This window comes from Triturus cristatus, chromosome 10 (assembly GCF_964204655.1).
Source record: "Triturus cristatus chromosome 10, aTriCri1.1, whole genome shotgun sequence".
Taxonomy (NCBI): domain Eukaryota; kingdom Metazoa; phylum Chordata; class Amphibia; order Caudata; family Salamandridae; genus Triturus; species Triturus cristatus.
The window spans coordinates 20,648,031-20,662,704 of record NC_140593.1 but is presented as its reverse complement, the minus strand read 5'-3'; the positions used below and the strand labels follow the sequence as shown (position 1 = coordinate 20,662,704).

The following is a 14,674-nucleotide window of genomic DNA, read 5'->3' as shown; positions in this document are numbered from 1 at the left end:
GCTCCTCGAGAAATACATTCCTGCCTGGAGAAGGAGGAATTTAAACATGACCCATCTGCAAAGGAGAAAGCCTAGCCTTTCTGTCTCTTTTTGTGTGATTACAAAGCTCACGTCAGTGAAAAGCCCATAGCCCCCGTGCAAGACTTCAGCAGTAAACGAAGAAATAAATGCCACATTGTCTTTTGGTGATGAGCAACCTATGTCACAAATCAGTCCCTGCTCCAGACATCGGATATCAGATAATACAAGATGTGCTGGTCGTTCTGACACTGAAGGCCTCACTCACTGAAGGCCTCACTTCCAGACTTGTCCGGTTGCATAGCAACCCTCCCCACGTCAGTTACACGTCATGCTCGAGTTGAGCACAAGTAAGGCAAAGTTCCAGTACAATTCCAGCAGATCACGCAACCCCCTCCAGGTATCCACCCACACATGACAAATTACCCATTATCATCAAGTGGACGCCCACATGGACGCCCACCTTCACGCCTACTTACACGCCCACATGCTCTTATCTCATTCTCTCTTGCTCTTTTGCTTACGTACAATTGAGAAATGTATATATACTGTACTCTGTGAATAATGTTTTGAGAATATTGAGAATACTTTTGAGTCCCTTCCAGAACTTTTTTGGTGATGGTAATATTCTCCCTTTGACTCGAGTTATTGGAATAAAACCCTTTTAGAACCTGATACCACAGACTCAGCCTCTTGCTTTATGCATGATCTTATTTATATACTAAAAATCTGAGAGCGTAATATTTTATTTACCACAGGTTAATGCTAACTTTGGACTGACTGCACGGAAACATGTTGTGTTTGGTGTCAAACACCTTGAAATCATATCACCCACATCAGTTATTGATGTGAGGATATGATCCCACCCTTCTAAAAGGAGAGACATGGCAGTACTGGTATACCCTGTAGAAATCTACTAAAGCCCTGGCATCACAAAATGGATGCTGCAGCCACAGACACAGGTCCGGCCTCCTGCTGATGAACGAAACTCCAGCAGTGGAGGCCTCAACAATAGGTTTCCTGTCACAGGGAGGTGTAACCACCTCCTAGACAGGCCGATGTGTATTGGGGCTGGGTGGGAGCACTCTCTGAGTGTTTTGAAGTCCTGCACTGGGGGCACATTTGGTGTCTCTGTGCGTAGTCCAGCTCAAACTGGTTCAGAGGCTTCCATCCCCTGCTCTGGCATGAAACTGGACAAAGGAAATGGGTGTAGCCACCCCTCTTTTCAAACCCTCCCATAATTGGGTCCCTAGAGCTAGTCCAACCCCTTCCTTAGGTATAAGTAAGGAACCTCTGTAACCAGAAGTTTAGATATCCCTGGATGAAACTCTGAAGCTGAATCCTGGAACTTCAATGCTCTACTAAAGACTAGAGGACTGGAGAACTCTCCCTTGGGGTCAAGGAGTGACTCCCCTGTTTGGTAGGCACCAACAATGCATTTTGCCGGTCTGCATCTCCAAAGCTCCTGCCGAACTCCAAAGTATTTGCAGCCCAGGAAGAGGATTTCCAGACATCTCAGAGGGTGACCCGAGTCCTCAGCAAAGATGAGACCTGCAGCCCTCATAAGTAGCGTGAAACCGGAACTCCTGGTCAAAGTGCACTTTTGCAAGTGCATTGACTTTTCAACATCTTATGAAGTCGTGCTTGGGCTTACTTCTATCCCCCACCATGAGCAGAGAATCCACTGAAGATTGTTGGCCTAGTCACGTCGACTGACCCGTGGCCCACCAGTTTGTGTTTCTTCTGGAGGTCCCTTTGCGATCCATGGTCCATCGACTGGTGGGTCCCTGAGGGGGTAACTTTGAATTTCCTTTGGCTTTCCTAGTTGCTCCAGATGTGTCCTAACTCTCAACCAAGTGGTGAGTCCCTCAGACCTTGATGGTCTGCACCGAAGCATATTTCTCCTTTCTGCATGGGTTGCTGTTGCCAAGGCTTGCTGTGTGCAATCCAGGCACCGGTGCTGCAGCACTCAACGTCCTTTGTGGGACAGCTTGAGTCCAGCTCCTGTTTGTCCTTGACACCTCCTGGTCCTCATGGTTGAAGAGTCAAGCTTCACCTTCTTCACCTGAAATCACCCAACATTGTTGGGCATTTGCCTATCGCCATTCTGGTCACTGGAAAGTGACCAGACTCTGTCCTCTCTGCTTTCAGGTTCTTCTCGACTTCAATCCAGGCTTGTATCTCTTTGGACACTTCGCATCTTCCTGGCAGCATCACCTAGTTTGTACGGGTGAGTTGGACCTTGCTTCAAGTCTACATTTATTTATTTGTTCTTATAATTATGACTGAGCGTTTTTGGTTTCACTCCCAAAATTATCTCGTTATCTAGGTGCTGTATGTTTCGCTGAAGAGACTTGCACTCTACAATCAAGTTGAGGGTGCTCTTCATATCCTTTGTTACGTTGTTTTCTTCCCTGCAGTAGCTTCTAGGTCCTGATGAAAGCCTAGCCTAGTCAGGCGATATGGCTGAAACATGTCGACCACATTCTTTCACGTTGCTTCACTGATCAGACCAGATTAGTGTTGCCCCCCCTTGCTTTTTAATCCAACATCGGGACGGCTTTGTCCAACAGAAGTCCTCCGGCCGTCCCGTCACTTGTTTTAAACACTCACTTTTTTCACTACCACCAGCACTGCAATCCCCACTCACCTTAGGCTCATTTGTGGATTTATTCCATTGTCTAGTACTTATCAATCATAACACTAAGGACTCATATCTCACATAAGGGCGCTGCCTGCCCCTAGAGATTATGAGATTTTCTTTGGGATGAAAATCCCATGTGATGGGGTTAGTTACCCACGGTGATTACTTGACCTTGGTTTTGGAGCTTCCTCTAGTTTCACTACGTACATTAGTCATTCCCTCCTCACCCTACATACCACCTATTTCTCTTTACCATTAGACCTCAGGATTTCTTTTGTGTTATATGTACTTCTATGGGGGAATCAATCCTGTGCGGTCTTTAAACTTGCTCCCTCCGACCCTCTGGTGCTCAACCGTTTTTATTAAGCATCACTTCTTTGCCAGTTCCCATTGAAATCGACGACGCAACCCGACACCATTTGACACCTATGCCCCCGGCTTCCCTGGGTAAGGTAACTCGAGTACTCCGGTGCTCCCGTGGGTGTTGGCCCTAGAACTTCCTAAGTCCCAAAGGGTTTGGTCCTGACTCGTTTCTAAGTGTCCCTAATCTTTAAAAATCAAACCGCGACTTTCCCCATAGAAGCTAACAGGAGCTTGCGGCTGTGTTCTCACACTGCACACGGCCCCCGTGGGTCCCCTGTGTCACTACCTTGGGTGGTTCCTTGGATTCCCAGCAACTCTACAGGCTCTAGGCCTTGTGTCTAGTTAAGTCGTGGTTCTTATACCACTATTTTAGTATATAGTTTGGCTCGCCCCTAGGGCCTGACGTGTATTTGTGCTTATTACTGTGATATTTGAAGTGTAACGTATGTGTTTTGACCTCTAGTCTCATAAAGAGACTAGGAGGGTGTGTTTGGAAATAAATGCATATATTTTATATATATACCTGGTGTGGTTGTCTTTCATTTAGGCACTCAAGGGATTATAGACTGGTAAAACAAGCTGCTTTACATTCCTTCAAGATTTAGCCTGAAGGCTGCTCTCCATAGCTACCACTTAGATAGCTTTTAAAAAAGTTTGTCTTTAACTTATAACCAATAAGAGGTTGTTTGGACTGGTACAGGGTGCCCTCTATAACTAGTAGACAACATATACCAGGCCAACTTCTCACATGAGGAGCAGGCAGAGTCTGTCCTCTACTGTGAGGCAGGCCAGGCTTCAGCCTGCCAACTGATTGGGAGGGGGAGGGAGAGCAGAGAATGGCAGAAGGAGGAGCTGGAAAATACACAAAAAAGAAGGTGAAACCAGCACAGGGCTCACAAATATTAATCAAGCACCGGAGCAGGAGCAACAGTGGGGTAGGCAGCAGATTAAAAGGCAGCAGTGACACAACTGTGACATTAAGAGGCAGTGGGAGGAAGAATTTTATATTTAAATGTAAGCAGCTGAAGCTAAACAGACAAACAGTAACAGAACAGGAATTCAAGAAAACAAAAGTCCCCCCAAAGAACAGATAAAGAACCATTCTCCATAGGAGGAACAGAAGAGAAAAAAGGGGGGATAAAGAGGCAGGAATGACCACTAGCAAGCAAGGATTTTTAAAGGACATCGAAATAGACAAATGAAAAGCAATGGCAAGAAAGGGGATGGACTTGAAGCCCACAGACTGATTACAGCAGTTCTTAAAGAGACAGCACATGCGCCGTCTGGCTTGACCTAAATATGAATAACACAAGTTAATGAAATGATAATGTTGCTAAGGTTTACAAAGTGCACTTGTGTTTGAGAAGAGAACATTCTGGTAAAAAATCTAAAGAGGGCATGTGTGCATTTCTTCAGTGTCCAAACAATATAGTTTTGTTGTTTTCTGCATGATGTTATTTATTTATAGGTGTAAATGATTATAGATGAAACCTTACTTAGAGCAAAAGAGAGTTCTGCGTTGAGGTATTGGGGTTTAAGAAGAGGGAGAGGAGAACTGTCAAGATTGTTTATATACTACAGGGGAGGGGGCTTGATATTTATGAGGCTTATATAAGGTCAGGACAATAGATTGAAAAACTGTAATAGTCACATAATTTAGCAGAAGGGGCAGCATTTCCAACCCAGCAGCAACAGTGCAAATATAATATGGAGACTTTTTGCAAGCAGGGCCAGACTTAGACATTACAGGTGCAGCTCCATGATCCCTTCTTTAAAAGACAGATGTAATCTTCTATTACATTCATTAAAATCTGAGTAATCAATTATTTATTTGGGGCAACACACAGTGAAAAGGAAAAACTCTCTGTTACCAAAGTGCATGCCCACATTACAGATTCATATATGCACTTATGCAGAGAGAATGCGTGTATGCACACCCTACACAAAGTAATTAATAAAAAAATTCTAGGGCTACTCCTAGGTTTGTAAGGGATTTTATAAGACCTGAAAATACCCTGTGTTTGTCATCCTGGTAGTCTTTATAAATCTACTTGGCCAATGTGTTTTTATGACTGAGTTGGAAGGCCCAGGGTACATGTTCCACTGTGAACACACCCACACACTGGTACACCATTTGCCATAGGGTAGGTCACACTAACTATATTGTGTCACTTTCCATTCAACCATGTATATTCAAAAGTATCTTTTTTAATTCCGAGCAATGTTCTTTTCATGCAGATTTGGCAAACTGTATAATGTGCCCTGAAGACCAGTGGTCCAATCAGAAGAGAGATGCCTGCATTCCACGGGTGGTAGAGTTCCTGTCCTATGAGGATCTGCTGGGAGTAGCCTTAACTTCCGTTACAACTTTGTTCTCCCTCCTCACTGCTGGAGTGCTTGGAGTCTTTATTAAATACAGGAACACACCTCTGGTTAAAGCCAATAACAGGAATATCAGCTACATCCTCCTCGTCTCCCTCCTGCTGTCTTTCCTCTGCTGTTTTTTGTTTATTGGACACCCTTCAAAGACTTCCTGTCTCCTCCGGCAAACAGCCTTTGGGATCATTTTCACTATAGCTGTTTCTTCAGTTTTAGCTAAAACTATCACAGTTATTATCGCCTTCAATGCTACAAAGCCGGGCAGCAAGCTGAGGAAGTGGATGGGTCCCCAAGTGTCCACCTTTCTGCTGGTTCTCTGCTCATTGGGGGAGGTGGTGATCTGCACTGTGTGGCTCATCAACAAACCCCCACACCCAGACATGGACACCAGGTCAGAAACCGGTAAGATACTCTTGCAATGCAACGAGGGCTCTGTTGCGGCTTTCTTTGCTGCGGTTGCTTATATGGGGTTCTTGGCTCTTCTGAGTTTTGTTGTTGCAACCAGAGTAAGAAAGTTACCGGCCACTTTCAACGAGGCCCAGTTTATCACCTTCAGCATGCTGGTGTTCTGCAGTGTCTGGATCTCCTTCATCCCAGCATACCTGAGCACCAAGGGCAGGTACATGGTGGCCGTGGAGATCTTCGCCATCTTGACTTCCAGTGCTGGACTGCTGGGCTGTATCTTCATCCCCAAAGTCTACATCATCCTCCTTAGGCCTGAGCTCAACACCAAGGAATATCTAATGGAAAAGCAAGTGACCACTTGAGACTTACAGGAAAGGGATTGCCCCCCAGATGGGCTTTATTGAGAGACTCATTATCACCACAATTCATGATAGACCCGAGAACTATTGTGTTATGATTATTATATATGGGGAGTCACTTCTCGCAGGTCTCTAAATTTGTCCCTAGGACCCTCCCCTCACATTTTCCTTGTGTTCTGAGACCTGGGAATGCATCGTAATGCTATGCCTTCCCAGGTGAGGCGTAACAAGGAGAAATGTCTGTATATATCCTTGTTCATCTCTCTATCTGTGCCGGATTCTGCAGCACACATAGAAAGAAGATTTCTCAGGGTGAAGGTCTCCCTCCCTGGCCAAAAACAACCCTGCTGATAATGCAGGCACCCGGGTGCAAGGGTGCAGGCGTTGGCACTAGGCATCACATTGTACACCAGCGCAGGGAAACAACAGGAATGCACCATATATTGTTAAGTACGGCACATTCATGCCCTTTCCCTGTGATGCAGTGCAGCGCAGGGTAGTGCTGATATCTTGGTAAATATGCCCTTAAATCTAGACTTAGCAATATATGTACCTTGACATTACAGCTGCAGACGCTGTCCTGACGATATTTTTGCAGGTCAATATTCTGTACTGAGTTTTGTGGTAGAAAATCCACAAGAGCCCAATGAAGAACAAGCAAATAGGTGTCACACTGTGCTGGTGTATTGACACAGCTCATCATTTACACACAAACAGCTTTGTATTGCACACAGCAAAATTGTACTGACTTGAACATTGATCCTTTAGTGAATATGTTATCAGTGATTCTAGCTATCAAAGCTTTACTGCTGATATAGATGATTTTTATTTATTTAAATGTGTGCTTATATTTTTGCGCTAAAAAAACACTGTGCTTTGTAAAACTGTGTTTTCCTGTGCTTGTCAGAACTTGGTGCAAACTAGGCCTAAACTCCATCTTGAATTCTAAAGCAGCCATGATGTGTGTTTTAATGTATTTTCTTATCACAAAAAATGTGCATCATGTGTTGACATGCTTTTCTTGAAGAATGTCAGAGGAAGAATGTACTTCATTTCAAGGCTTCTACTGTCTCCTGCAGTGCACTTTATGTTTTGAGATTGTAGGGGTTTAAGTGTAACTTGATTTGTACTGAGACATCTGGTTGCATTAGGGAATATTCAACATTGGGGTTGGTGTTGGGATGTTGGTAAATGATACTGCATTACATATTGTGTTCTATTTGTCCTTTATCTGTAATGACACAAACACCTTATGCTGACTATGTGATTTTCTGGCTGTATTGATTTAACATGCATGTTTACTATCTATTAATTGTGGCTTCTGTATCGCACTTTATTATTAGATAAACCTTCATTGGTTCAAAGCCTTGCAGCAGGTTTATTCAATCAACAATGCTGATGTATTTGCTGCCACACTGTTATCTGTTGGAGCACATTGCCTCATATGTTTTTGAGGTTAACACCATCGCTGATCCTGCACAGGTGCTGTATCTTAGATTATCTGACAAGATATCATCAACACTTTCTTGAACATGAGGTCAATTAGAGGCTACCATAACTGCATATTGTTGCAAGAGGATGGCATGGGTTGTAGCTGTAAGTGGAGGTTCAATGCTGTTACAAAAGCATGAGAAGCTGCTGTCCAAAGGTATGTACCATCTGTGGTACTTCATACATCCAAAAGAAACTCCTACATCTAAACCTGTCTCAGTGAGGTGCAGAGTTGGCCAGCCTTACGGAAGCACAGTTACCGCTTGATGATACCGCAGACCCATGAGGGGATTGAAATCACTTCCTCCTCTGCTCTTTCCAGATGACATGGGGGTGAACAACAAAATTGGTGAAACTCATCGTGGTGGCAGTGTGACAACTATTGTCCAGGTATTGTGTATTCTTGTGTTTCAGTGTCACAGCACCTGCTAACTGTACTGCAGCTCAGCAACCATGAAACATGGTCTATCCAAAGAGCAACTTGGCAAGCACTGCATGATGCTGTCCACATGCTGTACTCCACCAGGTGCTGGAAGTGACATATCCTGGCTTGCCTACTCACAGCAGTGATTACATGCACTGCACATGAGACGTTACTGAGTTTGTAATCAAAGCAGACTCACAATGGGTGGATCAGCAGCCTCCCAACCTGGCTACCACCAGCCGTAATTGAAACAGTGGCAATTCTCATGTCAAGAGCCACGCAAAACAGAGAGTAGCATTCGCCCTCCATCTCTCTCTACGTTCTCTCCCTCTATCTTTCTTTCTCCTCTCTCTTTCCTCTCTCTCCATCTCTTTCTCACTCTCGATCTCTCTTTTCTTTCTCTCTCTCATCTCTCTTTCTTCTCTCTCTCTCTTCCCTCTCTCTCTTTCTCTCTCTCTCCCTCTCTCTCTTCTCTCTCCCTTTCTCTTTTTCTCTCTCCCTCTCTCTCAATCTCTCTTTTCTTTCTCTCTCCATCTCTCTTTCTCTCTCTCTCTCTCTTTCGCTCTCTCTCTTAATTCTCTCGCTCTCTCTCTCTCTCTCTCTCTCTCTCTCTCTCTCTCTCTCTCTCTCTCTCTCTCTCTCTCTCTATCTATCTTTCTACTTCTGGCACTGACTGGATCAAAAACAAGTGAAATTGTCTCATGCAAGGGAACCCTGTCTATTCAAATTCAGATTTATTGATAAAGTGCATAGTTAATTAAAACTATTACTCCAAAATACATTTTAAAAACATTTACGTAAGATATATACATGGTAAAAATGATAAATTCTCTCAGAATAACACATTTTCACATTAAATCAGTTAGAAAAGTATCTTCAGTTCTGTAGCGACCTCATTTTCTGTGTTTCTTTCACCTAAAAGTGTTGTTTAACACTCACCAACTGGCCCTTTACCTTCACCAGAAACGAATGTGCACATTTAACAACCCTTATCTTCAAACGGGTATTTTCAGTGTTGAGGCCCTGCATGAGAGCTTGTCTACAAGTTCTAACTCTGATTTGGTTAAAAGAGGCTCTTAATAGATTTTAGGTCGAGCCTAGCGCAGCACGCATGCACTGCCCTGCGAGGCATGGTGTTTCTGGTGTGTACCCTCCCAACCGATTGCCCCTATTACTGTGGTAGCACTCTGTTTTTCATATATGTTTGTTCCTGCACACTCACTTTTCCTTTCCCTTTGCTCGTCTTCACAAACGCATTGATAATCTGTCTGCCTGGTTGTGCCTTTTCCCCTCCCTCCTTGCAATCGCAGCCCTCCCCTACCTTCCAAGCACACACACAGCTGTGGGTTTGTCATGGCAGAAATATATCGATCTACAAATCCCCCCTCTAGCACCATTACTTGCCCCTGCCTGACTCTGTTTGCTTCAGCAGTGGCTGCGGCATGTACAGGTGGTTAACCCTTTCTTTCCCTGTATCCCTTGTCCTTGTGTTCAGTTCTGTGAAGCCTCAGTGCTTGGCAATAGATGTCTCTTCACTCACTCTCTCTCCTCTATTTAGCTTCTTTCCCCTTCCCAATCACACTTCATCCTATGCAATGCCACTCCAAGCAGTGACACTCAAGGCAATGTCATTTTAGGCAGCTCACTCTGCTCAACACGTCGCCACTCCTTGCAGTGCCACTGAGCTCTACACAACTCCACTCCATGAAGTACCACTCTGCTCTATATAATGCCACTCCAAGCAATGGAACTCAAGGCAATGCCACTCTACACAGCGCCACTCCAAGCAGCACCACTCAAGGCAACGTCACTCTACACAACGCCACTCCTTGCAATGCCACCCATTTAACGCTACTCTGCTGCACGCAGCTCCACTCCATGCAGTACCATCCCACTCCATGAAACAATACTCCAAGCAATGACACTCAACTCAATGCCACTCGACACAGCGCCATTCAAGGCAAAACCACTCTACACGGTGCCACTACACACACCACTCTGCTCCACGCAACGCCACTCCATGCAATGCCACTCCACTCCATGCAACAGCTCTCCATGGAACGCCACTCCATGCAGCACCTCTACACAAAACACCACTCCACGCTGCTGCACTCCACACAACTGTATAACTGCACGCCGTAACCCACTCCCCTCTACCCATCACCACTCTATGCTTCTCCACTCTGCTCCATGCAAAGCCACTCCACACAACTTGCTCCAAGCAGTAACACTCAAGGCAACACCACTCCATAGACTGCCCCGCCACCCCACTCTACGCAACAGTACTCCATATCATGCAACTTCACGCATTGCAAATTAATTCTATGCAACTGTATTCCATGTAACCATGTATTATATGCAACTGCACTTCACCCTACTCAACCCAATGCCACTCCAAGCAGTGACACTCAGGGCAACACCACTCTACGCAACACCACTTCTCACAACCCTGCTTCACACAATGCCTCTACACGCAATGCCACGCAACGCAATGGCAATCCATGCAACTCTGCTCCATGCAATGCCACCTTATGCAGTGCCACATCGCTCCACTGAACTCCACACAACTGCATGGTGCACACCACTCCACGCAATGCCACTCTACACAGCACCACTCCACGCAACACCACTCCAAGTACTGGGATTCATGGCAGCAACACACTACCCATCAACACTCTACGCAGCCCCATGCTACACAGGGCCACCCTATAGAACGTCACTCAACGTAACAACACTCCAAGCACTGACACTCCACGCAATGCCACTCCATGCAAGGCAGCTCCAATAAAAAACACACAACTTAATGCCACTCAGTAAAATGCCACTCCATACAATGCAACACTCTATGCAACACCACTCCCTTTAGGCAACTTCATGCAACGCAAATTCACTCTATGCAACTGTACTCCATACAACTGCACTTCACCATACAGAAACCCACTCCATTCTATGCAATGCCACTCCAAGCAGTGATACTCAGGACAATACCTCTCTATACAAACCCGCTTTACTCAACCCCACTTCACACAACACCACTCCATGCAATGCCACTCCACAAAATGCCACTCCATGCAACGCCGCTCTATGCAACATGACCATACGCAGCGCAACTCCACTCCATTTCCCTGCACTCCACACAACTGCCTGATTCACATCACTGCATGCAATGCACATGCAATGCAACTCCATGCAATGCACCTTCACAATATGCAACTGTACTCCATATACCTGCACTTCACCCTTCCCAACCCACTGTACTCTATGCAATTCCACTCCAAGCAGTGACACTCAGGGCAAAGCCACTCCATGCAGTGCCACTCCACACAGCGGCACTTCACACAACGTCACGCCATGCACCACAACTCTATGAAATGCCACTCCATGCAACTCCATGTAATGCCACTCCATGCAATGCCAGTCCATGCAACGCCACTCCACTCTGCTGAACTCCACACAACTGCAGGCTGCATGCAACTCTATGCAATGCCACTCTACACAGTGCCACTCCATGTAATGCTACTTCAAGCACTGGCACTCATTGCAGTGACACTCTAGGCACTGACACTACACAACAACACTCTATGCAGTCACATTCCACCCAGCAACACATTTCAAGCAGCAACACTCCTAGCAATGCCACTCAGTACAATATCACTCCAGACAATGCCACAACACCCGCCTCTATGCAATGCCACCCTGCTCTATGCAACGCCACTCCATTTTATGCAGCACCACTTCACACAAAACTAATTCACTGTATGCAACTCTACTCCATACAAGTGCACTTCACACTACTCAACCCACTCCACTCTATGCAGCTCCACTCCGAGCAGCGAAACTTAAAGCAATGCCACTCTAAGCAACACTCCTTGCAATGCCACTCCACTCCATGCAGTGCCACTCTACGCAGTGCCACTCTGCTGCACACAACACCACGCATCACCAGTGTACTCTATACAATGCAACTCCATGCAATACCACTCCACGCAATGCAACTTAGCTGCAATCTAGACAACGGTACACCACATGCCACTACATACAACGCCACTCTACACAGTGCCACTCCATGCAACACAACTTCAAGCAGTGTCACTTACAGCAATGCCGCTCCATGCAGTACCAATCCACACAATGCTACTCTGCTCCATGCAACGCCACTCTATGCAGCGCCACCCTGCTCCACACAATGCCACTCCATGCTGCTGTACTCCACACAACAGCACACATCACCTAACTACACACAATGCCACTCTTCACAGCGCTACTCAGCTCAGCCCCAATCCAAGCACAGACACTCCAGGCAACGCCACTCCTAACAACAGCACTCCACGCAAAGACACTGCATGCAGCAACACTCTGCTCCACACAACACCACACCACACAGCACAACTCTGTTCCGCACAACACAACTCCATGCAATGCTGAACTCCATGCCGCTGCATGCTACTCCATGTAATGCCACTCTTTCACAAACTTGATAGATCTAGCTACATATTTCTTAAGCCCACTCTTACTCTTCATTAGCCACTCATACATTCTTTAAATACCACTATCTTTAGTACCATAATCCTTTACCAATAAACACATAATTACAATACACCAATACAGTCCACACCATACACAAATACACTACTAACAAATACAAAAATAAGCATATTTCTACTACACAACACATACAGACACTACACTAAAAAACAAAACATATAAGTATAAAAAATAACCACTTCCAATGTCAACAGCTCTAATTCTAAAAATGCGATACCAATTTCATTGAAAATGCTTGTTTTCCTTTCGCCAAGTAACACCGGGCAAAGAGTCCAACGACTCTATACATGGTCCCACAGCCAGCTTTTGTCCGCTTTGCCTGTCCTAGACAAGGCAGTGATCTGATCCTGGAGCACTGGTCACCAAACACAGTTGCATGAACGCTAACTCCAGAGGAAATGGGTATCCCTGGTCGAAGTACAACTGAGGTTTTAAAACTTTGTAGGAGTCAATAACTTGTTTCATGGCCAGAGTGGATTCGTCCTCCTGGAAGGAGTGCCTTGGTGTTAAAATGGATATGTCTCTTTGATTCTTCAGGCAAGATTTGCAAGTTGCATATGTTTTTTGTATGGAGAGATTGCATTACATTCTTTAGATAGATGTTTACCGCCTCTTTTGAGATGCCTGAATTTATTTTCTGCCGGGCCCGAGCTGACACAGTGTTGGTATCGGCCTGAAGAAATAAACAAGCATTAAAAATGCAACAGGTCTCGTCTTTGTCCAAGTTAGAGCATTTTTTTAGCAAATGGTGTTTCTTTTTAGAAGTGTTTTTATTATTGTGTTAGCAGTTTTCAATGTAAATAATATGCATATTTATGCATGCATTTAGAGGTTTCGTTATTTAGATATGCAGATGTATTGTATGTGTATATATGTGCATATACATGTTGGTCTATAGATGTATATAGGTATATATTAGCATAGTGTGCATACATATACAGATCTATACATGTATAAAAGCATATTTTTGTGAAATTGGGATGGATATATGTATATATAGTGATATCTTTAATATTATTGTTTCAACTTTCACAAATGCGAGACCTGTTGCATTTGTAATGTTTGTTATTTAGTGTATACATATATGTATATTTGTGCATATATATGTGGAAAGATATATATATATTCACTGAAAAAACCAAAGGTTTCACACACGTTATAGTTAGGAATTAGCATTTATAAAACCTTGCAAATTCACTGAAAAACCATAGGTTTCACACATGTTATAGTTAGCTGGACATTTCTCTCATACAAAACCAATGAAATTCCCCCGTTATAGTTAGTTCAGCTAACTATAACTCGCGCACCCGCAATGCACTGCTGATGACGTCACATATTACATCACTCATGACATGGTCAGTGACATCACTCATGACATCACTGATGACATCTCAAATGACATCACTGATGACATCACTGATTACATCATCCAGTGAATGTCTGTTTTTCTGAAAATTAAATATGTTTTATATATGTATATCTCAAGGTCGATGGAAGAATAAATGGGTATATAAGTGTCTAAATGGATGATTTGTTTTTGAAAAATTGATTGTGTAACTGACTGATTAAGTATATCATAGTGAATACATGGCTTAGTGAGTAATCTTTAAATATGTAAATATCTGTATCAGTCTCTCACTTTGTGTATAAGTGGCTGCATGGGTTGGTGAGTAGCTACATGGGTGTCTATATAGGTTATTAGTTGTTTTTTTTAGTATCAGTGTGAGTGTGTGTATGGTTCGGTGGGGGTATTACGTAGTGCATAGGTGCATGAATGAGTGACTAACTGTTTGTATGTGTTGAAGACAGCATGTCTGCAGGACTGTATGGGTGGATGAGTGTGTGTATGGGTGTGTTAGTGAGTGAATGACTGTATCAATAGTGTCTCTATGAGTAACTACATATGTTTTAAACTAGTATATGTGACTATTGGTGTATATAAGGGAGTATATGTGAGAGTGAGAGATTGAAAGAGTTCCTGTATGAATAAGTATGTGTTTCTATAAGTGATTGTTTAAAAGACTATGTGTAAGTTCCCGTAGAAGT

At 44.2% G+C, this 14,674-nt stretch overlaps 1 protein-coding gene across 1 annotated transcript in view; it reads left to right on the top strand.

Annotated features, from left to right (window-relative positions):
* The window catches only part of LOC146788735 (vomeronasal type-2 receptor 26-like), a 263,551-nt gene extending 257,380 nt beyond the window's left edge, over nt 1-6,171 (top strand). Inside the window, exon 4 of the mRNA XM_085630955.1 lies at nt 5,264-6,171. Coding sequence (XP_085487081.1) covers nt 5,264-6,171 — 908 coding nt within the window. The remainder of the gene's footprint in view (nt 1-5,263) is intronic.
* Nucleotides 6,172-14,674: the final 8,503 nt, after the last annotated feature.